The sequence below is a fragment of the Saccopteryx bilineata genome, chromosome 10 (assembly GCF_036850765.1).
Source record: "Saccopteryx bilineata isolate mSacBil1 chromosome 10, mSacBil1_pri_phased_curated, whole genome shotgun sequence".
Taxonomy (NCBI): Eukaryota; Metazoa; Chordata; class Mammalia; order Chiroptera; family Emballonuridae; genus Saccopteryx; species Saccopteryx bilineata.
In genome coordinates, this window is record NC_089499.1 from 48,974,577 (window position 1) to 49,000,581 (window position 26,005).

The window sequence follows — 26,005 nt, forward strand, 5'->3', positions numbered from 1 at the left end:
CAATCTGAGACTATTGGTGAACTAAAATGGAGTCTCAGTAAAAATATCTTCAGGAAGACTGGGAGCCTCCTGGCTTTAATCTGTGAATTTTAACCTGGGAACAGGCATCCAGGGACAGCTATGCTTGGGTAGACTTGTCACTGTATTGCCCCATCTGCAGTGGCCCTGTGTGGAGTGGAGGAGAGCAGATTTCACAAGGGGCCATCAGACCTGGGCTCTGATTCAGGTGATGCCTCTACATGTTTTAGGTAAACCATCTAGTCTCTTGTGAAATGGAACTGTGAATAATGCCCAATGGAGGCTAAGATCAAAGTTAATGCACTGTGATTTTATATGTTGGAATGAGGTAGTAGATGGGAAAACAATGTGGAAACTGCAAAACATTTCCCCCCAGCATTAAAGTAAGCTGGTCTTTGTTTTTTGGTTATCATTCCCTCTCTGCAGAGCCCTTTCCGGGAGAAAGGCCTATAGCTGAGCCCCGGATAATGACTGAGGTTTGAGAACAGCTAGAAGGCGAACAACATGAAACTATCTAAAGCAAACCAGAGGAAGTCCTGTCTCTGACTATTTATTTTATGAAAGCCGCTGGATATGTTAAGCAAATGTTTTCTTAATTGTGGCAGTATGAGAAAACAATGGGGCAAGGGCTGCCGGAGACGGGGGAGTATCAGGCTGTATCTCCCCACTCCCAGCCCCCATCACTAAGTCTCCAGAGAATGACAGGAAAAAATTAAAGACAGGCCTTTTCTTTTCGTGGTCACATGCCTACACTGCTGCTGTAACAAGAACCTGCACCAATTAGAAATGTTTCACCTCCTCCCCATGGCTCCTCCCCCGGCACATTTCAGAGGCGACTGGGTTGTGGACTCCAGGAGTTTGCCAAATACAGCAAACATTGGTGTGTGAGCGGCTGGAGGGGGACTCTTTCCCCTGCGATCTTCGTTCCTTCCTCCTCTGCCCCCTCCGTCCCACACTGTTGATTTTCTAGGCTTTCCTTCTCTGGACGAGGGAGGGGGAGGAAAAGACGCTGCGGAGCGGTGTGTGTGTGCGCGTGTGTGTGTGAAAAGTGGAGTGGTGGAGTGTAAAATGCTGTAATGGGAGGAAACCGAGCCGCTTCTGAGTGTCCTGGACTGCAGCGGCCGTTCTGATCCCAGTGGCACCTGAGCACACACCTCCACAAGCAGGTGCGACCTGTACCCTCAGGTACGTGTGGTCGCCGGGCTGTCTGGGCAGTGTGGCTGGGGTGTGTGTGGGTAATGAGAGGGTGCGGTGATGCTCCAGGTTGGCGCCCGGTGGAGCCTGGAGCCCGAGGAGGCGGGAGGCCCCGCAAGCGCCGCGGTCAGGCGGGTGAGCCGGTGTTCACACCGAGCCCTGGGCGCCAGAGGGCTTCTACGCTCTTCCTGGCGCTTCCTTGGCAGGTCTGTGCGGAAGGTCGGGACGGTGGGGTCCGAAGCCGAGGGCAACGACGGTGCTGCAGGTCTGGTTCCAACACGCTGGCATTTGGCTATAGCTGTGGCGGTTGGTGCAATGGGTACCGAGCGTGGCTCGCCGGTGAACGTCGGTGTCACGTGTGCTGTGTCCACGGGTGTGAGAGCCAACTGGTGCGTGTGAGGAACGTGCCTGGCCCACAGCAGCAGGCACCTAGGAGCGCACGCAATGCTCGCTCGTGTTTGTGCGTGTGCACTCAGGGTGTGTTCCCACTGCCGGGGCCTTCAGGGTATGATGTGATGTGAGGGAGACGCAGGCTCCACGCGCCCTCTGGGACTGGAGCCTTTTCCCGGGGGCCCAGCGCGGCTCCAGCCCCTTCGCGGCCGGTCGCTCTCGTAGCGCGACTTCACCCGCCGGGTAGGGGAGAGCCACCGCCGGGAGCGCGGCGGGCGGGGGAAGGGAGACGAGCCTCTCCCGGCGCGCTTTGCCCGAGTCCCGCCTCTCCGCGGGCTCACCTGGGCTCGGCCCCACCTGCTCGGCGGGCGGGGCGTGTCCGGGGGCGTGTCCTGGGGCGCCCGGCCGAGCCCCGCGGAGCCGCGGAGAGAGCGGGCGGCGCCTCATTCCAGGGATTCCTCGGGCTCCCGCGCTCGCGTCCGCCGCTGAGCTGCTCGGCGCGCGCCGTCCGCGTGCGGGTGTGGGTGTGGGTGTGCGGGAGCGCGGGCGCAAGCGCGGCTGTGCGTCGGCGCGCCCTCGCAGTGCGCCCCGCGCGCTCGGCGGCACCGCCCCCGCCCTCACGGGTCCCGGCTGGCCCGAGGCGGGCGCGCTCCGAGCTGCACCACGGTGAGTGCGGGGGAACCGGGCCGGCGTGCCGGCGGGACCCAGGCTGGGCGAGGAATGGCCTGCGGGGGAACTCAGGGTTGGGCTAGTCTGAACGGGACCGAGAGCGTCCTCCTAGAAGGAGAAGGCGGCTTGTTCTTGGGGGAAAACTTGAGGGTCCTAGTGGGAACCGAAGTGCCTGGGCTCTCGGAGGGAGCGGTCCAGCTCCGGGACGGGTCCCGAGTGGAAGGCGTCCTGGGAGTGGGAGGCGCGGGGCCAGGAAGGGGGCCCGGCATCCCCTTTGGTCTTGGCCAGAGGCAAAGGAGGTCTGTGGGGCAGGACTGCGGGAAGGGGCTGAGGATGGGCACTGGGACCGGCCTCTCCCCCCTCCGTGTACTTCCTGCCCCCTCCTCAGAGCCCACCGCGCTCTCCGTCTGCCCCGAGTGCAGGCCTCGCCGAAAAGCAGAGGTCTCTTTTTTGTGTGTGTTGCTTAAAGTCTCCTTTGATTCATTACACTGAGGCATTTAAATGGCTTAGGTTAGAATGACAGTACTTGCTATTAACTTCGTTTTATGCGCTTTATTGGCATGTGTTCGTCTCCTTAAGCTAGATGATTAAAAAATCGGTTTCACTTTGATCATTGGTGCTGTGTTTGCTAGTTGTATTTCCTTCTCTGGTTAATAAGAACCAGCAGCCTGCGGGACGGGGGCTGAGACCACTCTTCTAGTTTTTATCAGCAGCTGGTTGCCCCCTCTATTTTTAGGGACTACCTCCTGGTTTGTAGATTTTTGACTTTCTTTTTCTAAACCTAAGCCTACCTTGATGAAATGAAGGCAAGCATTTGTTTTCTCGGAACACGCAAAGACAAAAACATTAAACGTTAATTTATTTATTAGTATTTAAATGTCAGTTTGCATACCATGTTAGCATACCATACTTTAACTCTTTGCTCTAGTCTCAGAGTCCACAGACTTGTAATGTTCATTGTTTCCTGCTTGTAGCTAATGAAGTCCTCGCAGGACTGTGAGGGGTTTAGCTTGGTTAGTTTAAAGAGAAGTTTGGGGTCAGCAGCCCTAAGGCTGTATTTATCATCTCTAAATCTCAATGCTCTAATTTTAAATAATGGGTTTATATATACTTTACTGGCAAGTTTTTTGTCTCATACGGTTGTGTGTGTGTGTGTGTGTGTGTGTGTGTGTGTGTTTCTGTGCGTTTCCTGTTACATCTGGCTGAAAAGTCCTCTCCCCCATAGAAGAAATGGCATAAACCCCTCAATTTTTTTGTTTAATTTTGGGAAAATTTTAATCCCAGACTGATTTCCCACTGTTTTTTTCACACTTCTGGGCAGCCTGCCTTTGCTTTCCAGTTGGAAGGGAATGCAAACTAATTTTTATGTTGACCAAAACACAATACAATTAAGAAAAATAATCCTGCTATAAATAGCCGTAGACTACATTCCAAAACTGTGTGTTGTTGTAAAAACAGCTCTGGCTCATTTCTGGAGACTTGAGTTCAAGTTCTGTCTTTGTCCTCTAGTAAGTTTGTGACCAGGAAAAGTTACTCCTATAACCTTTGTGTTTTATTTTCCTCTGTAACGGGGTGATAATATCTGTTAAAATACATTACAGACTGTCAGAAATTACAGGGAATAATATGCTTTGAAAAGTATTAGGGTTACATAATTTATAAAAGACTTGAAGATTTGAGAGAGCTTCATCAACACAGTCGTTGCCACTTCCCACAACTGATTTAGGACTAGGACTTTAAGATTTTAACACTTCTTAAACAGACATAGTAATTATGAAACTAAAACTTTCACTTTTAAATGTTCTGTTTGATAAGAGTTCTGTAATGGGAAATTCCTTGTATCTCCTTACGGAGTCAGCCTTGTTACCAACCTCTGGTGGTTGCTAAAACAAACCCAAAGGATGATTTTACTTTGTGTCTTTTCAGGTATCTCTCCTGCATAGTTTTGCTGTGCAACTTTTAGTTTGCTTTAGTCAAATAATAAGTAAATTAATCATAATAAAAGTTATTTGCAACTTTGAATATGACTTAATAAGAGTTGTAAGTTTAGGAGGTAAAAATCATATACGGGGTTGGCAAAAGTAGATTTACGTTGTGAGTATTCAAAATAACTTTTTCATGTTATTTTTTAAATTCTTTTTATTTTATTTTTTTGACAGAGACAGAGAAAGTCAGAGAGAAGTATAGATAGAGACAGACAGACAGGAAGGGAGAGAGATGAGAAGCATCAATTTTTCATTGTGGCACTTTAGTTGTTCATTGATTGATTTCTCATCTGTGCCTTGACCTGGGGGGCTACAGCAGACCAAGTAACCCCTTGCTCAAGCTAGTGACCTTGGGCTTAAGCTGATGAGCCTTGCTCAAACCAGATGAGCCCAAGCTCAAGTTGGAGACCTGGGATTTCAAACCTGGGTCCTCCACATCCCAGTCCGAAGCTCTATCCACTGCATCACTGCCTGGTCAGGCTTGTTATTTATTTATTTATTAATTATCATATTGTTTATTATTATTGTTAACCTACTTTTGTCCACCCCTGTACATTGGCAGAATTACAATGTAACAAAAATTCTGACACTGGTAATTTTAACATATCAAGTTGTCTGGTTATGCCTGTGTTAGATAAGCTGTTACAGCTATGAGAACCTGGTGACAGAAAGTTTGGTAAGTTTGTGCAAGATATGTGAACTAAGACTCATTTGTGATTTTTTTTTTTAGGGAGCTTATCTAAAATGGCCAAATCTAGATGTGGGAGGTTAATGGAAGAGACGAGTGCTGCCAGTCTGTAGTCATTTAGGATCCGTCCACATTAAAGCAATAACAATTTAGCAAATGGCCTGCCAAATCTTGATAGTATGAATTGCCAGGTAGGCAAGAGAGCAGTTTGTATGCAGGAGGCACTGACACCAGAAAAATTCTTTCTACTTGGAATACAGTATAATAGATTTGTTGCTAAGGAGAAAAATCTTGTATCTAATGCCTCAGGTGTGATAAACAGATATAGTTGCAAAGGAGGAAAATCTTGTATCTTATGCCTCAGATATGATAAAACAGATACAGCTGGCCCTCAGTATTCTCTCTCTCTTTTTTTTTTGTAGACTCCTTATGTAAGAATTTATCTACTTAAATTTTTTTGTGATTCCTAAGTCAGTATTTGCAGCACTTTTGCAATCATTTATGCACATGCTCAGAATGGTAGAAAATTTGAATCTCTGAAGTGCATGTTCCTAGCCGAGTTTGAACAAAGCAGTACTCTGCCTCCTTGTTTCAACTCTCATACTGTAAACAAGTATGCTATTGCAGTCTATTGAATGCCATGTTTTTCTCATTTGGGGGCTTTTTTGTTGGTGGTTTTGCGTTTAAAATGGCCCGTAAGCATAATACTCAAGTGTTGTCAAGTGTTCCTAAGAGCAAAAAGCCTGTGCTGTACCTTACATAAAAAATAAGTGCATTAGATAAGCTTTGTCCTGGCATGAGTTATACAGTGCTGTTGGCCAGGAGTTCAATGTTAATGAATCAACAACAGATATCAACTAAGGTGTCTTTAAATAGAAATACTCATAAAACAAGGTTATGTATTGATCAGTTGGCAAAATGTTGTAACCAGAGGCTTGCAGTAACCTAACCCAGTCTTTTCCCTAGGAGTAATGGTTCAGTATTTGCCAGTTAAGTGTTAGCAGCGACTTTGTAGAACATAACTACTGCGAATAATGAGAATTGACTGTATTTACTGATGTGGATAACTAGAGTGCTTCCTAATTATATAATATGTCATGGATTAGAAAACTTTAGGTACTTAATAGACAGTGAATTGAGATTTTGTAGCCGTGGAGAGTTAGAGCTGGGGTATTATGGGAAGTTTGCTAACTTGGACTGTGATGCAAATTAATGTGTCTCGTCTTGGGGGTAATAAGTCCCTGAGAGGACAAGGAACCTTAGTACTTGTGAGAGGAAAGTCCTAAGTATCTAAATAAAATAAATAGCGAGAACAAGCATATCCAGTGTAAACTAAAAAATATAAAGTTTCTCTTAGGCCTTATGTGGTTGCTACATAAGGCTGAGGTCTTAAAAATGAGAGATTCACAATAGCCTAGATATGAGATAGAAAAGGAGAGTTAATTTCTTTCTTTTTTTTAAAGCAAGAGGAAGAGAGATAGACTCCCACATGTGCCCCTACTGGGATTCACCTGGCAACCTCTGTCTGGGGCGGATGCTTGAATCAATCAAGCTATCCTTAGTGCTGAGGCCGACACTCGAGCCACTGGCTGTGGAAAGGGAAGAAGAGGGAGAGAAGGGGGAGAGGGAGGTGGAAAGAAGCAGATGGTTGCTTCTCATGTGTACTCTGACTGGGGAATGAACCCAAGATGTACACAGGCCTGAGCCCGTGCTCTATCCACTGCGCCAACCAGCCAGGGGGATAGTTCATTTCTATTTGACAACAAACAGTGTTGCAAAATGGTGGGAACTGGTAGTCTGCTCAGGAAGTCCAGACGCGAATTTTATTTTTCCTCCTTGGACACATTGTCAATGCGAGCCCACCACACATTACTTTCTAGGAAACAGTGTAGGTAGATGGGTGAACCGCAGCCAGCAGAAAGAATTTAACACCAGCATTGGGTAAGCCTCACATAAAGGTCATGAATTATGCTGTAACTTAAGTTTGGTTTTGCAGATTTAAGCCTGTATAGATAGATGGCCCTCAACTGACCCATGGTCAGCTTTCACATAGTCTGTGCATTGGCACAGTTGACACTGATACCAAACTGTATTTAAGGATTTTAGTTATTGCATGGAGGCACTCACTGTCTGGCAGCTCCTGTGGCCAACGTCCAAATGACTAAAATACACAACCCTACCACCTTTCGTTGTCCTTTTCCCTCTAGCCCTGGGGCTGAGGAAGTCCATAGAGTCAAGTCTGGGGCCATTTTAGCATCAGAACACCTAAAGTGGTTGATTCATCATTCATTCAAGGGTTTCTATCCAGAGTCGTACCCTTATCCAACCCAAGCTAACTGGCCCCTTAGCCTCTTGATGTGATCAGGGGTGGAGATGAGCAAAGGCAGAGAGCTGTGTTGATGTCAGGCTACAGAGGTTATCCTGTTGCTCAGTGGTCCCCAACCCCTGGGCCGCGGACCAGTACTGGTCCGTGGGCCATTTGGTACTGGTCTGCAGAGAAAGAGTAAATAATTTACATTGTTTCTGTTTTATTTATATTTAAGTCTGAACGGTGTTTTATTTTTAAAAAATGACCAGATTCCCTCTGTTACGTCCATCTAAGACTCACTCTTGACGTTTGTCTCATAAGTTCGACAATTATATTTAAAAATATCACAGTTTTTACGCCGGTTGCATCATTTTATTTTGTGCATTTATCCGTCCCACCCTAAAGGCTGGTCTGTGAAAATATTTTCTGACATTAAACCAGTCCTTGGCCCAAAAAAGGTTGGGGACCACTGCTGTTGCTGATAATGTAATGTGTCCCACTTTGGAAGAGAAGAGATTTTTTGGCTGCCCAGACCTGCCTCCTGCAGAGGTTTCACAGGAGGGGCATTAAACCCTCTTATGGGATGGGTACACACCTATATTAATTGGCCCAGTTGATTCGTTTCTAAGATGATGGAAGGACTGCCAACAAAGCTGGCTTTTAGTGGGGGTTTTACATTTGTGGTTAACAGGCACCTGAAAGAAACCTAACTAGATACTTTACACATGTATTTTTAATTATTTGAAAATAAGCTTAAATCATATGGGCCTATTTAGATTTTAGACATTTCGGCTTCAAATGAATTTTCAGGATTGTGTATGTGTAAAAGTAAGAAATTAGATGTGAGCAGAATCTGGCCAGGGCCTTCCGACATTGTACCTGGTATAGTGCTTTAATTATGGCAGTATGAGCCAGTTGTTCATGCCTGGGACATGCCTAGATACGGACAGCTGTGTTAGCAAGGGATCCATCTCTTTATGTTCTATTTTTGGTAGTATGACTGTGGAAAGAGTATTTTGAATAAATACTCGACCAAAAAATATATTTCATATAGATTTGGTCTTCATCCCGTGTTCGTGACTCAGCTCCCCAAACCCCTTGGAATTTCCTGAGTGTTCAGAGTGATAAAGGTGTCTTTTGTTATGTGAAAAAAGTGATTTGTTTATGCACCTGAGGATGGGGCTGGTTGCCAGGAGAACCAGCCATGTGATTAGAAGGTTGGAACTTTCATCCGCCCCTGCCTCTAGGGAGAGGAGAGGGGATGGAGGTTGATTCAGTAGACTGTGGCCAATGATCCAACCAATTATGTCTATATGATGAAGTCTCCGTAAAAACCCTCCAGGAGAACGGGATTCAGGGAGCTTCTGGGTTGGTGAACACTAAGGGGTTCAGGAGAGAGTGGTGTGCCCGGAGAGGGCGTGGGAGCACCCTGCCCCTTTCCCACATACGTTGTCCCGTGTATCTCTTTCTTTCATCTAGCTGTTCCTTTTACAGTAACCCAGTGATCTAGTAAGTAACATGTCTTTCTGAGTTCTGTGAGCCACTCAAGCAAATTAATTGAACCCAAGTAGGGGGTTCTGAGAACCTGTTATTTATCGCCCGGTCTGTAAGAAGCAAAAGTGACAACCTGGGCTTGTGACTGGTGTCTGAAGCGGAGGACAGTCTTGTGGGACTAAGTAGCTAACTTGTGGGATCTGATTCTGTGTCCTGGTAGATAGTATCAGAGTTAAGTTGCATTCTTGGACACCCTGCTGGATAACCTTAACAGTTACCTACTGCAGGTTAACAGGTTTCCTTGAACATGGCTAAGTAGCAGCAATCCTTCTTAATACTGAGCCTGTTCTTGGAGCCTGTCATCCTTAGAGCTAATGTTTAATTGCAGTGTGGCGGCAGCCCCAGGAATCTGATGGCTTTGCAGTCTGTGTTATTTGCACCACTCTCACTATCAACTGACTTGGTGTAAGCATCTTCTTACCTGTCTTGGTTACTCTTCATGTGACTCCATGCCTGTCTCTGTTCAAAGAAAGTAAAATAAGGCATGATTTTTACATGCCTGAGTGAGAGGCCTTGCTTCCCTTTGCTTACTTATAAACTAGAAACTAGCAGGTTATTGCCTGATATATGTAGAAGAAAGAGCACAGTATTGCTTTGGTTGTCAAAGGGAAGGTTGTTTTTGTTGTTGTCCTAATAACTTCATTGCTGTGCTTTTCTACAAAAGGACTTTGTGAAAATCAGCTTAAGAATAATAAAAATAGCCTTCGATGGTGAGTCAAAGGACTTGGGTTCTAGTTTTAGCTTCTTCAGAAGTTCCTTATATTCTTGGTACCTTGGTGTGTGTGTTTGTATTTTTCCAAAGCTGGAAACGGGGAGGCAGTCAGACAGACTACCGCATGCGCCCGACCGAGATCCACCCGGCATGCCCACCAGGGGGCGACGCTCTGCCCATCTGCCGCAATCAGAGCCATTCTAGCGCCTGAGGCAGAGGCCACAGAGCCATCCTCAGCACCCGGGCAAACTTTGCTCCAGTGGAGCCTCAGCTGCGGGAGGGGAAGAGAGAGACAGAGAGGAAGGAGAGGGGAAGGGGTGGAGAAGCAGATGGGCGCCCCTCCTGTGTGCCCTGGCCGGGAATTGAACCCGGGACTCCTGCATGCCAGGCCAACGCTCTACCACTGAGCCAACCGGCCAGGGCCGGTACCTTGGTTTTTCATCTTTCATCTGTAGAATAATAATAATTGTTTTTGGTCAACATACAGTGAGAATTCAGTGAGATAATTTATGTGAATGTGTTTTTGAAAAGTATGTGCTGTATAGCTATAAGGTGGTGGTAGTGGTAGAATGAGAACATATATTTCTTACTTGAGTTTACAAGGCATTTTTAGTTACGTTTAATCCACATGTCAAGCTTGTGAACTGTGAAATAGACAATGTTACTATGATTTTCTTTAAGTGAGGAAACTTGAGCCTAGCTAAAGAGGCTCAATGACTGGTCCATACATTTACGATTCTGCATTTAGAGCAAAGCCTAGAACAAAATGGGCTTTCAGCGATTCATCGTTGATTGAATGATGGTATTTTTTTATTTTTATTTTTTGACAGAGACAGAGAGAGACAGAGGGACAGACAGGAAGGGAGATGAGAAGCATCAGTTCTTCGTTGCGGCACCTTAGTTGTTCATTGATTGCTTTCTCATATTTGCCTAGACCATGGGGGAGGGGGCTACAGCTGAGCAGGTGACCCCTTGTTCAAGCCAGCAACCTTGGGCTTTAAGCCAGCGACCTTTTGGGCTTAAGTCAGCGACCATGGGGTCTTGTCTATAACTCCACACTCAAGCTGGTGAGCCTGCGTTCAAGCTGGTGACCTTGAGGTTTTGAACCTGGGTCCTCCGTGTCCCAGTTCGACGCTCTATCCACTGTGCCACCGCCTGGTCAGGTGAATAAGTGACAGTATTAAACTAGGGCTCAAAGTTTGGTGAAGTCCTGACTCACCTGATTTAACAGATGGGCAAGTGTGAGAAGAAAAAAAATACCATACACAAATGAGAGCTATTTTAACAGGAAGAACAGAGAGGGTGGTCTGAGAATAGGATGTTAACAGGAGGAATGTGTGTTGCAGGAAGTTAGTGGGGCAGCAATTAGGACACATTGTGGGAAGAAACAGATAGGAGGATGTTAATACATGTCTACACAATGTGCCTGAAGCTGTGCTTCCATGTGGCCACCATAATCTGGTGAAGATGGGTCTCAAATTTTATTTCACTTACTCCTCTCCCTGGGGTGGACTGTTAGTCTAATTGGCCACAGTGTGGTCACATTCTGTGTAAATTGCTTCAGGGCAGCAAGTTTCCTTTTCCTTTTCTGTATCATCTATATATGTAATATTTAATAGAGGAAATACCCAGTGAAATCCTCTGAATTCTTGCCAGTTAAAAGGGCCATACACCCTGTGCCATGGTTTGCTAGTTCATACTTGTAGGCTTGGCCTGTGTTTGTACTTTGTTAGTAAGGTCATGTTGGATTAGCTAGGAGGTGGTCCTGAGGAGGGGATAGAGTGATGGAACAGGGCCAGTAGGTATTAGGGATACTGAAGAGTGTGCAGCTGGAAGTTGGAGATGGCATCAGTTGTTCAGGAGCATGATGTCTTCCTGTTTCTGGCTTTTGACCAACTGACAGTGTGGCAGGAATATCAAGAGGTCTGAATGTGTTTCTCCTTGTCCCCACTGGTTTCCACCTCCTGTTCCTTACTCTCAGACTCTCATAGCTATACTGTATTTAGCCACTATCACTGGAAGAACCATGAAGTGAGGCAAGCCTGGTGCTGTAACTGTCACCTTGGAAATCTCCTTGGAACACTTCCATAACGTATCTTGAAATCCCTTTCCCTTGCCTGAAAAAATAACCCAAATACACTCCTTGTCCTCTTGTTGATCAAAATGAGACCGATCTTTGTGGAAGGCCAAAATAATGGCTTTCAAATTCATAGCTGAGCTTGTCATTATTACTGAGTACCCCTAAATTTTAGTAGCTTTAGAATTGATACCTATTGTTCTCTAGTTCTCAACCTTAAACTATTTAGCAGAGCATATTAAAGATAAGGGAGTCTGAGGAAAGGAATGTAGGCTGGCAGAGAAAATATATATGACTATTGCTTGAAAAAGAAATAACAAAACAAAATGTATGTTCTAGTCATCATGACTCATGTTCATGTTAACAACAACCATGAAGGTGAATGGGGAGAGCAAAACTGGGTTTCAGTACAGAACACCTCTACAAATGCATTTTGTCTTTTTCCAGAAGCATGTCTTTCTCACTTTAATGTTATTGTGTCCCAAGTGTTAGCATTTCAAATGATTGTATTTTTTCTTAGGCCATGCAGGTTCTCATTGGATTCGGGCAGATGGTAAAGGAACTATGGAGCCAGAAAATGGTGGGCCATTCCGTTTATTAAAGTCTCGCAATGGCGGACAAGCAAGCAGGCAGTGAAAACCGATTCTCTCTATCTCTAGATTGACTAGCAAAACAGACCTGGGGGCTGGGGGGAACCCCTCCTCCCACAAACAGTAGCAAAAATGGCCCCTCCCAATGGCGGCTGGCAATCCGCAATCTACAATCTGCCACCCTGAGGGCAAGCACCTGCAGCCTTACATAGACTGTACACACGTGGTGCTGCCCCGTGCTCCTGCACCAATCAGGCAAAGTACAAGCTAGCCAGCCAGCCTAACATACTTGTTTGCCCAACACTGGGCTTGCCCAGTCAAGGCACATATGAGAAGCAACTACTGCGAGTTGATGCTTCCTGCTCCTCCCCTCTCCATCTGTTTCTCCTCTCTCTAAAATCAATAAAGAAAATATAAAAAAAGAAAAAAGCCCATTCACTTTTCATAACATCCTATAATGGAGGTAATATTAACATCCCCATTTAACAGATGAGAAAACATACAGAGCTAAAGTCTCTTCACAGGCTCACATAAACAGAGGCTGAGATGATTTCAATTTAGATAAGCATCCAAAGATCATCCTCTTAAACAGCGGTGATGCTAATTTGCTTCTCAATGTAGTGTGACCCTCCATCAAAAACTGTAACCATAGTTTTTTCCCTGCCACATTACTAATATGTTTTATTGGGTTAGTTGGGCTGTGATATTGTATAAGACATAAAATTCAGAAGGCTTAAAAAATTACTATTACCTTTCACCTTTATTTGCTTAGGTCTTTTGTGGCTAGATAATGCCTCATCTCTTGTCTTTATCTCCCACCTGTTTTAATGTGTTATTACCAGCCCTATTGTCCTTATCTCACACCTGGTTCCCACGGAAGCCTCCTCTTAACTGATCTGTCTCTAGTGACTCCTCACTTCACTCCAAGTCAACCCATCCTCCCCAGAACTGCTAAACTAAAAGATCATTTACATCAGCGGTTCTCAACCTGTGGGTCGGGACCCCTGTGTTTTGGTCGTTCAACCCCCGGCCGGGGTCGCGACCCACCGGTTGAGAACCGCTGATTTACATTATATTACCAGCCTGCTCAAGGACTGATAATGACTGCCTGTTGCCTACTACATTAAATGTGAACTGGTCTGGATATCCTTCGGCTCTTTCTTTTTTCTTTTTCTTTTTTTAAAGATTTTATTTATTGATTTTAGATAGGAGAGAGAGGGGGGGGGAGTGGGAAGCATCAACTCATAGGTGCTTTGCTTTAGTTGTTCATTGATTGCTTCTCATATGTGCCTTGACTGGGCGAGCCCGGGGTTTGAACCAGCGACCTCAGCACTTCAGGTTGAGTGCTCTATTGACTGCACCACCATCCATCATGTATTGGCTCTTAAAGCCACATCATACTCCCTCAAACTTAGCTTCTTCTGCTTCTTAACAAGGATTCTCGGGTTTTTTTTTTTTTTTTTTAAATGTTTTAAAGACTTGATTCATTTTAGAGAGAGAGGGAGAGAGAAGGAGAGAGGAGCAGGAAGCATCAACCCTCATATGTGCCTTTGACCAGGCAAACCTAGGGTTTTGAACTGGTGACCTCAGCATTCCAGGTCAATGCTTTATCCACTGCACGTACCACAGGTCAGGCAAGAATTTTAGTTTTAACCTGCTGGTCTGTCTCCCTTGTCCTACCTTTTCATTCTTGCTTCTGCCTTTCCCCAAGCTGTTGATCCTGGGTGTAGACTAACTTGCACCCAGGAAATAGTCAAATGATGTGATCCACAGGTAAGTATGAGATGTCAGAGAGGACAGTGACTGTCCACGGGAGAGAAACTGGGAAAGGTAACCTTTGATGTGGGTTTTTGAAATAAACACGCACACACACGTATGCACACACACACACACACACACACACACACATATATACACCCACCCAAGAATAGGTGTTCATAAGATAGCTACTTAACTGACACTGATCTCTCTTATATACATTTTAGTTGTTAATTTTATTTAGTCTTTTATTATGCTCTTTTACATTTGTCTATTATCCTATTCCACCTACTTTAGGGTTACAAACGAGATCATCATGCCTTACAAGCAGGGATCATATCTTCTATTCTCTTCAACCTCTCCCGAGTACTTTGCTGAACTTAGAATAATTGCACAATAAAAATTCGTTGGTTTCATTATTAAGGTTGCAGCAGATGGCAGTTGCCTTGTAGTTGAACCTTAAACACCTAATTTCTTATCTACCTACTTTGAACGTAAGTTGCTTAGGGATTTAGATTTCATAGTATCTGAATAAACTTAAATATCTAATCTTCTGCAGTGCTAGAATTCTGGGTCTAATTTATGTAATTTGATGTTTTTATACTTTGATATTTTACTTCTAGCCATGGCCGGTTGGTTCAGTGGTAGAACCTTGGCCTGGTGTTTAGATGTTCCGGGTTTGTTTCTGGTCAGGGCACACATGAGAAGTGACTATCTGCTTCTCCACCCCACCCCCTCCTGCAGCCAGGTTCAATTGGCTCGAGCTGTGAGCCGTTAGAGTGAGTTGGCCTAGGTCGTTAAGGGTGGCTCCTTGACCTCGGCCTCATGCAAGAACTTGCTGGGCAACGTTCAACGCCCCAGATGGGCAGAGCATCACTCCCTAGTGGGCTTGCAAGGTGGATCCCCGTTGGAGCCCACGGGGGAGTCTATCTCTGCCTCCCCTCCTCTCCCTAAAAAAAAAAAAAAAAAAAAAAAAAAAAGATATTTTGCTTCTATGCCTAACACTTCTGTGCATAGTTAAGGTATATGTTAATGTGTATCTATTTGGGTTTAGAATTTTGAAAGCATTGTTCTTCAACTTAAGGGGAAATTAAGGAATTGGTGTCAAAATACTGCATTAAGGAGTAGAATGCCTATCAGTGTTTACTTAATCAAAACAAAAGACTTTGAAGCACAAATCTTGCCTGACTAGGAAACTGGTTTATGTGAGGAGAATAACTGAGTTCTTAGGAAACCTTTTCCTATCTGTCTGTTCCAAATCTTTGTTTTCTCTACCTTTGAACGAGTTAACAAATCCTTATTCATTGGAGATGATCCTTCCTATTTACACAGATTAGGACTGTGTCATTCGTTTTTCTTTCTTACACCTCTGATTTTACTCATCCTCACTTGTCTCTGAAAAAAGAAGAAATTGAATCTGTTTGGTTTAAGACCACTGCCCTTCCAGTGCACTCAGTCTTCTTCATCGACTCTCCTCTGACATCTTAAGACTTTCCATGCTGTCTGTTCTTTGGTGTCATCCCTACTGCTCCTATGGTAATGCCCCGTTATCTTCTGAATGTGCATAAATGTATCTTTCAAATTGCCCACCCAGCTTTTCGCTTCCTATTCTGTAGAATGGCTCTACTCTCTTCTACACAGCGGCGGTACCAGAATAATTAGCATACGATGCACAGATGACCGAGTTATTTTTCTGCTCTGAGTATTCAGTGGCTCCTCAGTGCATACAAAATCAAGCCCAAATCCTGTCAAGGCTCTCAGTCCCTCCACAATATGGTTCTGTCCTTGTCTTTTACTATCCCCATTTTACTTTTCTAGTCCATTTGGGCAACTTGCTATTACGTACATGGATTTTGCTTATGTTCTTTCCTTCTGGAGTGTTTCTATATTTGATCCTCAGAGGCGCAGCTCAAATTCTGTTTCTCCACAAAGCCCTTCAGAATTCATCTGTATTTCTCTGGATCTTAGTCTAGAGCGCTGTTTGATACTGAGCACATCGTGCCTTAATTCATTATTTCCCTAACTGCTCCCTAAGAGATGTTTCAAGTCAAAAGAAGGGCCAGTGAGGGTTGAGAAATTTTGAATACATAGACTTGTCATTCCCTTGGCCCCTTTGTAAGGCACAGCAAGCAAGCAGCATATCAAAAGCAAAGGAAGGAAAATAAGTGGCTTAATTTGGCTTATTTCAATGTTTCCAAAATTTAGTTATCACAGAAAACTTTTTCCTTATAAAATATGAAGATCCAATGCAAAACGCTTTGGAAAAATACTGCCTTAAACCAGATTTCTTATAGGTAGGTATGTCAGCTGTGCAGATTGAAAACTGTTTGAAAGGCACCCATTGGGCTATGTTCATTTTTCCGACCTTAGCTAGCACCTAGTAGATATTTAATATTTACTGAATGAAATCACATTGCAAGATTAAGAATTGATGTTTCCCTTGGCTGGGTGATTCAGTGGATAAAGCGTCATCCCTGCGCACCGAGGTCACAGGTTCGATCTCTTGTCTGGGCACGTAGCAGCAATTAGTACATAACTAAGTGGAACAATGAATTGATGCTTTCTCTCTCTCTCTCCCCCCCTCTTTCTCCTCTCTCTCCCTCCTTCTCCTTCTTTCTCTCCCTTTCTCGCCTTCTCTCTCCCCCTGACCACCTTCCCCCTCTTCCTTCCTCCCCCCCTCAAATCAATGGAAAATTTTTTTAAAAAAGGAAAAAAAAATGTTTCTTTGGATGAGTAAAGTATGAATATTATAAAGAAAAGCTGGTTTGCTCAGTAAATGTAGAAGAATGCTGACCAAATGCTGAGCATCTTTAAAGGGATGCAGTTAAGGTATTTTTTTCTTATTTGTTGAACTACCGGGGTGTGTCTGTTTTCCCAGTGATGGTGTGTGAGCTCAGGTGTGCGTGCTTGCGTGTTTAATCTAGAGAAGAAAACTGGGCAAAGTAGACTGGTTCTTAGGTTTTCCACTATCTTTAAATCTTTGGGTGCTTTTGTTTTTGTAAGTATGCTGTCATTTAAGAAAACAAAAAGAAAAGTTTAGGCTTATTTTAAAATACCATGCAAGATACGTTGGTGATAGGTAGTGGTGATAATATGTACACTATAAAACATGACATTTTGCCTGACCAGGCGGTGGCGCAGTGGATAGAGTGTCGGACTGGGATGCAGAGGACCCAGGTTCGAGACCCCGAGGTCCCTGGCTTGAGCACGGGCTCATCTGGTTTGAGGAAAGCTCACCAGCTTGGACGTAAGGTCGCTGGCTTGAGCAAAGGGTTACTCGGTCTGCTGAAGGCCCACGGTCAAGGCACATATGAGAAAGCCATCAATGAACAACTAAGGTGTCGCAAGGAAAAACTGATGATTGATGCTTCTCATCTCTCTCCGTTCCTGTCTGTCTGTCCCTATCTATCCCTCTCTCTGACTTTCTCTGTCTCTGTAAAAAAAACAAACAACCCCCCCAAAACATGACATTTTAAAATAAGGCTCTTAAAATTGGACTTAAAATGCTATTTAACTCACTGATGGAATCCACACACAACTTTTCATGAGTATGCTGCATACATTAAACTATGTGGTCATGCAGAGTTTCTCTCAGCTAGAGGGAGTGAAAGAACAGAATGGTTCAATCTTAGTAATTTTTGTTAGAACTAATAAACCAGCAACCACTACCACCACAACAAAAATCAGACTGGTAGTAATGCTGTGTTCATAGAGCTGTCTTTGTTCTGAAAACTGTTTTTTACTGGATATGTCTGTGCAGGCATGTTATTATGCACACACATAAACATTTGTAAGTACAAGTAACATGGGCATGAGTATTCACAATATCACTTTTAATTCAGACAAGGTTTAGCTTAGTAGACTGAATGGAATTTAACCTTTTTCTCTGTGTGAACCTAGTCTGTTTAAGTGTCTTACCAGGATGGGAAGAATTTCACCTTCAGTAGAGTGATTATGATTAGCATTTGTGGGGGAATCATTTCAGTTCTTAATGACCAGAATTCTAAAAGGCTCTTTCAAATTCTGTTTAAATTATTTCTTTCTTTTGATTTCTTTTTAGGCTCCAACCAGGAATGGAGACACCGTTGGATGTTTTGTCAAGGGCAGCATCTCTGGTGCATGCTGATGATGAAAAACGTAAGTGAGGCATCTATTTTCCATGCTTTTGCTTTTTACTATGCCCTCTAGTCTTTTGCACTCTCATAAAATTACGTGTTTCTCTACCTGGCTTTGTGGCTATATGCTGTTAATTTTGGTTGTTTTCTTTGGAGATAATAGCTTGGCATTTAAAATTTTATTTTCAAGTGCTACAACATGTAAGTCTTTTAAATGTTATCTTTGACAGTAACTCCAGGAAGTTGTTTCCTTCCTCGCTTCCACCAGTGGAGCTGGAATGGATATAACTCTTTACCTGTTTAGAGGTTTAGATGATGTGTGTTGGTTCACAGACTAATTGGCCATCAGAGAAAAGAGATGGAAAGTAATCCTCCAAGCTCATTCCTGTCATTGGAAGTGTGTGGTACATATAATAATGAAAAACAGTTGTGAAAATTTCTTTCACATCGCAGAGAGAGAGCAAATATTTGAGGAAAAAACATTCATTAATGTGGTGGGGGAGGGGTAAAGGGAGAATGAACATTGACATTGCAAGATTATTCTACAATATGTTAACGTGATTTTCTTGCTTATCCTAAGGTATATTTATTTATTTATTTTTTTGTAGTTTTCTGAAGTTGGAAACGAGGCAGACAGACTCCCGCATGCGCCCTACTGGGATCCACCCGGCATGCCCACTGGGGGGGCGATGCTCTGCCGATCTGGGGCATTGCTCTGTTGCGACCAGAGCCATCCTAGTGCCTGAGGCAGAGGCCACAGAGCCATCCTCAGCGCCCGGGCCAAACTTTGCTCCAATGGAGCCTCAGCTGCGGGCGGGGAAGAGAGAAACAGAGAGGAAGGAGAGGGGGAGGGGTGGAGAAGCAGATGAGCGCTTCTCCTGTGTGCCCTGGCCAGGAATTGAACCCGGGACTCCTGCACGCCAGGCCCGATGCTCTACCACTGAGCCAACCAGCCAGGGCCTCCTAAGGTATATTTATTTTTAAATGTTCTGTTCAAAGTTAAAATTGTAGTTCTGGTCCATTGGTTCAGTGGTAGAGCGTCGGCCCGGAGTTTGGATATCCCAGGTTCGATTCTGAGTCCGTGTACAGGAGAAGCACCTGTCTGCTTCTCCACCTCTCCCCTCTCATTTCTCTCTCTCTCTCCTCCTCCTCCTCCTCCTCCTCCTCCTCCTCCTCCTCCTCCCCTGCAGCCATGGCTAGATTGGAGCAAGTTGGCCCTGAGCACTGAGGATGGCTTCATGGCCTCTGCCTCAGACACTAAAAAATGACTTTGGTTGCAATGGGGCAAGGGCCCCAGATGGGCAGAGCATCACCCCCTGCTGGGCTTGCCTGGTAGATCCCAGTCAGGGCACATGTGGGAGTCTGTCTCTGCCTCTCCTCCTCTCACTAAATTAAAAAAATAGTTAAAGTTGTTCATTGAACAATATTTGCAAGAATAACTGTTTTATATGGGAACAGAACAAGGTTGAGTATTCTTTTCCTAAGCATTAAAATACTGATAAGAATATATATATATATATTATTTGAGCATTTATACATTAGAAGTTCTGAAAGATGAACTACTTTCCAATTTAGTTGTTAATGAATTGGCAGCTGGACGTACGTGTCCTTAAAAACGTAAGGTCTGCCTTTTTACTAGCTGTTAAGACTTTTACTTTGCTAAACCTCAATTTTCTCATCAGTAACATGAAATAATATCTACTTGAAAAGTATTTGTGAGGATTAAATGGGCTATAGATAGTGTAGATAGTGTCTACTTTAGCTCTCAACCCCTAAGGATTGGGGACTGCCTTGGTCTCCTCTCTTGATACCTTGTTGGTTCTTTGATCGGATTTACCCTTTTACTCCAGCCATGCGATATCATCAGTGTCTACATCTTCCTACCCTACCCCCACTGCCCTTCAGATTTACCTTAGACTGGTGATTGGAGGAGATAGCCATTAAGGTCCCCCCCCCCCCCCCCCCCCGTTGCCTCTTATGTAATTTACATTTATTTAGCTTTTGATTGTTGGGAGAATATAACTACAGTGGTGAGGCATGATTATTCCTTCCTAAGGAAGCTGAAGTTGAGGAATGTGAAGTGTCATTACTAAGCACACTGAGCTAGGGAGGGGCAGCTCAGGTTGTAGGCTTTTATCTAAACAACAAAAAACTCCTTTATGCCTCTAAGATTGCAATAAGTGTTGCTGACTTGAATAGCTAGTTGCAAACTTTGTTAAACATTATAGTCAATTTAGAAATTTTTAATGAGACTGTATTTTGAATTTGTTTTATAATGCCCATGTTTAGTTAGGATTATTCAAAGAAAATACTGTTTATACAAATGAAAAATAGAAAGAATGACGTCAGGGTGGCCTTTTGTGCCCTGAGTGTAGAGAGTAAGCTTCTTTTTTTCTGCTACCTTCTCAGGTTCTCTCCTGGAGCCCCGCTTCAGGCTCACTCTGTTCAGGCTGGAGGCTGTGTAGTTTCTGGTTCAGTCAGCAACAATCGAATGTTTATGTGTAAGGGGTGTGTATGTGGATGGACAGGGGCAGTCCCTGCCTTCATGGAGCTTATGAACTTACTGTGTATAGATTATTTTGGCTGTAAAATGTATAGAAGGGGAGACTTGAGTATGCATGGTGACGTAGATGCAGGGCCTCCTTGGAGCCCACAGTTTGGGAGAGTTGTTTTTATAGAACAGAATGATACTGCCAAGGGAAAGAGGAATTCCTGCTTTCCTCCTGTGTTGAACACAGCCATTCGAGTTGTGCAGAGTAAGGATATACAGTTGGCTCTGTATCTGCTGGTGCTGCACCTGCAGATACTCCCAACCATAGGTGGAAAATATTTGGGGAAAAAAATGTTCATAGTTACTAGACCTATGATGGTTGGGTCTCTACTGAACATGTACAGGTTTTTTTTTCTTGTCATCATTTTCTAAACAATGCAGTATAACAACTATTTACATAGCATTAAGCAATCTAGAGGTGTTTTAAAGTATATGGCAGGAAGTGCAGAGATTATATGCAAATATTGTTCCATTTTATAGAAGGGACTTAGCATATTCAAATTTGGGTATACGTGGGGGTCCTGGAACCAGTCCCCTGTGGGTACTGAGGGACAACTATGTACATATAATAGGCTAGAATGACCATAGAGTAGACTTTATTCTGGAATAGTCTTCTCTGACTCTGGTGATTCCATTGGGTTAGGAATAGGCTGTCTTAATCCTTGAATCCTTTTGTAATGGTTTCAGTTTATTGAGATCATTTTTTTACATCTAAAGAAGAGGGAAAATGTCCAAAGGTGTCTATGCTCATTGTTAACATGTAGGCAACTTTTAAAACTTATTCATTTTAGAGGGGTGTGTGTGTGTGTGGAGAGAGAGAGAGAGAGAGAGAGAGAGAGAGAGAGAAGGAAGGGGGGAGGAGCAGGAAGCATCAACTCCCATTGTGCCTTGACCAGGCAAACCCAGGGTTTCTGTTAATCCTAATCCGGAGGGACCTGAAACATTGAAGACATGAACAAAGTCCGTCGATTACACATCAAAGCTTTATTGTCTAGCTTGGCCAAGCGGCGGCAACTCCGTCTGAGGGAGAGCGCGCTGGCCCTTTGTTTTACCTAGTTTTTATAGTTTTGTAAGTGGGAAGTACAGAAGCAAAAATTGTAATTAGGAGTCCTTTACCACTATTGGTTATAGTCATACATATGTCCTTTAACATGATAGGACCATGTTCAATTTGCAAGCCATACACCATTTTGGAGAAAACAAAATTTACAAATCAATACAATGGTAGAAAGATGTCTCTTTACATATTAAAAGGCATTCCAATATTTTCTAGTGTTCATCTGTTATCTCTCTGTCTAGAGTCACACGTGTTAACCACATACATTTACATGGGAGAGGTAGTTTCTATGGGGACCAATGCCCACAAATGGCTCATTGCTATAAGTAAAGGTTTATTTTGGCTTTTCTCTTCCTGCACCTGGCTAGCCATTCACCCCTTTCCCCAAAGGTGTGGGGGAATGTCTGGGAATCCGTGTCTTCCTCCCCTTTGCATTTACAATACAGTGCCAAGGGCCATCCCGGTTTTATGCTAATCACACAGTACAGAGACTATTTCTCACAATTTCTCTGCACACCTTAACTCAAATTAATAAAATGTTCTTCAAGCCTCCCAAAATAGTAATATTAATTCTGTAGCTTTTGGTACTTTACAACACCTGCGGGTGAAGTGGCGTTAGTGGCTACTCAGTTTCAAACTGGTGACCTCAGCATTCCAGGTTGACACTTTATCCACTGTGCCACCACAGGTCAGGCTTAAAACTTTTTTGAGAAACTTTTTAAACTTTTACTGTGGAGCTGTGTGTACTACTCGTAAGAGAGCAAAGCTCAAAAACCAGGCATTCGTTGTATTTTCTATTACCTAGTAATGCAAGTATTTGAAAACTCATGTAATTTATAGGCAAAGTTGAGCATTAAGTTCAGTCTTTCAAGTACATTTCTTAAGACCTATTTGGGCTTGTTCAACCTGATTCAGCTTTCTCTGCCATAGATTGTCTCTTTTTAGCTTTTGTTATAAATTGCTCTTACACTTAACATTCTCAACACTTTTAAAAAAGTCTTGTGTGTGTAATCTGATTTGGGTGTCTGATTCCAAACAGAAAAATGTTCTACTACTTGAGATCAGTTTCCCAACTCATGTAGGTGACCTAAATGATTCTCTTTTCTTTTGCTCATGGAGAACCAAAAACTTAGGCATTTTTGAAGATGTTATTGTTTTAGCATTTTGAAGGGAACAGTACCTAATAGGACTTGAGGATATAATACCTGATAGCCTTACGGCTTCATTATGTCTACTAGTGGAGAACAAAAGAAATATCTCAATAGTACACTGTAGAGCTGAAGTCAATAGTGAAATGGTGGTTTTGTAGTAACACAATAGTTGCTTATCTGGATGGCCTAGAAGGAATAAATTTACTTAAAATAATCATTCCACTGCTCATGAGACATTGATTTAATCAGCATCCAGGGTAATCCTGGAAGGTACTTAATGAAAATACAGCGTGAGGTTTCCAGTTTTCCTTGTGCTTGAGGAATCTCTCCTTTCAGTGATCATTAATGCTGGTGCTGGAAGGACCCCAGCCTTTTCCCCAAGTCCTTTTTTAAAAAAAAATTTTCCATTGACTTAGAGAAAGAAAGAGAGAGGGAAAGAGAGAGAGAGAGAAACATCAACTCACTGTTCCACTTAGTTGTTGTATTTAGTTATGCACTCATTGGATTTTTCTCTTTTGTGCCCTGACTGGGATTTGAATCCATAACCTTGGCATGCTGGGATGATGGTTTATCCACTGAGCCACTGGGCCAAGGCCTCCAATTCTATTTTTTAGCAGTCAAAATGGAACCAAAATTGAGGACAGGACACCTATGCACTGATGTTTAAAACCACACCTTATCCCTCTTTTATGACCCTTCATTTTATTGTGATATTTATAATTCTTTTTGTACAGATTTTGTTCTTGTGTCTTCTAAGATCCTTTTGTATCTGTTGATTTCCTCATTTAGATCAGAATAATTTTAAGAGAGTACCATAGTAAGAAAATTTCTCTCAGAAATGTTGCCTAGCCTGACCAGATGGTGGCACAGTGGATAGTGTTGGATTTAGAGTGTTGGACTGGGAGGTAGAGGACCCAGGTTCGAAACCCCGAGATCCCCAGCTTGAACGCGGGCTCACCAGCTTAAGTGGGGGGTTGTTGGCTTGAGCATGGAATCATAGACATGACCTCAAGGTCACTGGCTTGAGCCCAAGGTCGCTGGCTTGAGCAAGGAGTCACTCAGTCTGCTGTAGCCACCTGGTCAAGGCACATATGAGATTGCAATCAGTGGACAACTAAGGTGCCACAATGAATAATTGATGCTTCTCATCTCTCTCCCTTCCTGTTTGTCCCTCTCTCTGACTCTCGCTCTGTCTCTGTCACAAAAAAATAAAAGTAAAAAAAATGTTGCCTGTATGTTAATAATTGTAGACATCTTTGACTTTTCCTCTTGTTTTTGCAGATTTTGGTGGAGGGGATAGTATTTTTGATCTGATCTAATGATATACATATGATCAGAAAAAGCTGGATAAAGTTAGTGTGAGTGACATAGAGGGAACATAAGAGAAGGCAGACTTTGCAGGTGGTGCTGTTGCATTTGTTCCTAGAAATTCACTAATTCCTCATTTGGTGAAGATGTTTGAAGATGACTAATTGATGAAACAAATTACCATATTCCTTTGGAGTAAAGCATTCCTAGGAGTGTGAACTTTTACAATCATGGAGACTGATGCCCAGATGTGTGGAATATTTTCCTGTCCTATCCAATTAATTGTTACATAATGATCAGTTGTACTCACATACCGTTTTCTCAGTTCGATTTCTTTCCTCCAAGATCATGATGACTTTGTCAGCACAGCGTCAATAAACTAAACTAGTTGCTAGGTGCCCAGTGTATGATGATTTAGTCAGCACTTTCCTTTGAGTGGAGCCTGATTTTTTTTTTCTCTTTCTCTCCTTTCCTCTTTCTCTTGCCTTTCCTCTTGACATCTGATATAGTGGCTTTCAAACATTTTTGACGATGGCATGGAGTAAAAAAGGATTTACCGGTATATTGTGATCTTGTACTCTCAGGTAGTGACATGACATAAAAATGCTCCATGAGACAGTACTTACACTGACTTTGCCCAGTTTTATTCTTCTTGCATTCTACTTTACTTAAATAAAAGTTAGACCATGACTCATTAAATTGATTTTAGGATCCATTAATGATTTGAGACCAGCTGAAAAACATGATTTGGTCTTTGTTGGATAAACTTATTTCTGGCTCCTCCCTTTTATGTACTGGAAAGATTTGACTAACACGTGGGCCAGTGCGCAAGGGTATCAGACATGCTGGAATCATCAGTGACTGGACAGGAATGATGTCATTATATTGTTCTCTTTTGAGAGCACTAGTGGACTTGGCACAGCAATTGTAAGCATACATGACTATTCATTACAGGCAGCTCCTTTCTATTCTAAGCCTGTTGTTCCTGATTTCTAGAGTCAGTGCTTCGGAAAATGGTCGCTCCCCTTTGGTTGAACCTATTTAGCTCCCTCTTGTTCCCTAAAGACTGCTCCACTGAGATGGCCTGGTAGTTGCTGATTGAGAGGACACCGATTTGATCCTTTGTAGACAAATTTGATGGCTTTGGTCACTGCATTTGTTTTTTATCCTTTATATCCTGAACAGCTGAGAGAGGGGTACTATGCATTTCCACTACAATAGCCTCTCACTGTAGCAGCAAGTCTCAAAGAGAGGAAGAAGGGATATTTTTAATGCTCGGGAAGGCATTTCCAGTAATTCTGATGCTGAGTCCCTTTTCTGGTTTAATAGTCTTTCTGGAGGCGTCCTGGATCTGTATCTTTAACCCTTTGAGTAGTATGAACGTTCATGTACGTCCTCATGCCTCCTGACCATCCAGAGTACAATTGTAACAAAAATTTTTATTTTAAAAATGTGTAAGGCAACATTAAAAAAGGCAAATGTATGTTCTTCTTGTTCCCATCAAACAAACATGATTTTAAGTTAATAAAACTGTGACTGGAACTAATTTCACTTTTTGAAAAAGACTCACTCCTGGGGGTCAGCGAGCATGAAAAAAACTCACTACTCAAAGAGTTTAGAAGGGTGTAGATCCTTCTAGGTATGAGGTGCAATAATTCTTTGGCTATTATGTCTTATAACCAGATTCACCAATTTACATTATGTCTCATTTCCTTTATCATATTCTCACCCTTTCTCTAGATAGAAAATACAGACATACCAGGTCCTCAAATAATTTTGTTTTGTTTAGCATTTTGTTATAATGTTGATGAGATGTCTAGGAATTTAACTCTTATTTATATCAATTAGCTTGTGTAAAATTGATTGTTATATATTGTTTC

General features: G+C 43.2%; 1 protein-coding gene across 3 annotated transcripts in view; it reads left to right on the forward strand.

The window, feature by feature from the left end:
• Positions 1 to 894: 894 nt before the first annotated feature.
• VGLL4 (vestigial like family member 4) overlaps positions 895 to 26,005 on the forward strand; it is a 186,268-nt gene continuing 161,157 nt past the window's right edge. Inside the window, exons 1-2 of one of the 3 annotated variants that reach the window (XM_066245028.1) lie at positions 895 to 1,203; positions 18,004 to 18,080. In XM_066245028.1, the coding sequence (XP_066101125.1) occupies positions 18,017 to 18,080 (64 nt within the window). In that variant the 5' untranslated portion in view covers positions 895 to 1,203; positions 18,004 to 18,016. Of the gene's footprint in view, positions 1,204 to 2,049; positions 2,269 to 16,755; positions 16,773 to 18,003; positions 18,081 to 26,005 lie in introns of those variants that run through there. The other 2 variants (XM_066245027.1, XM_066245025.1) reach the window with 2 other exon arrangements.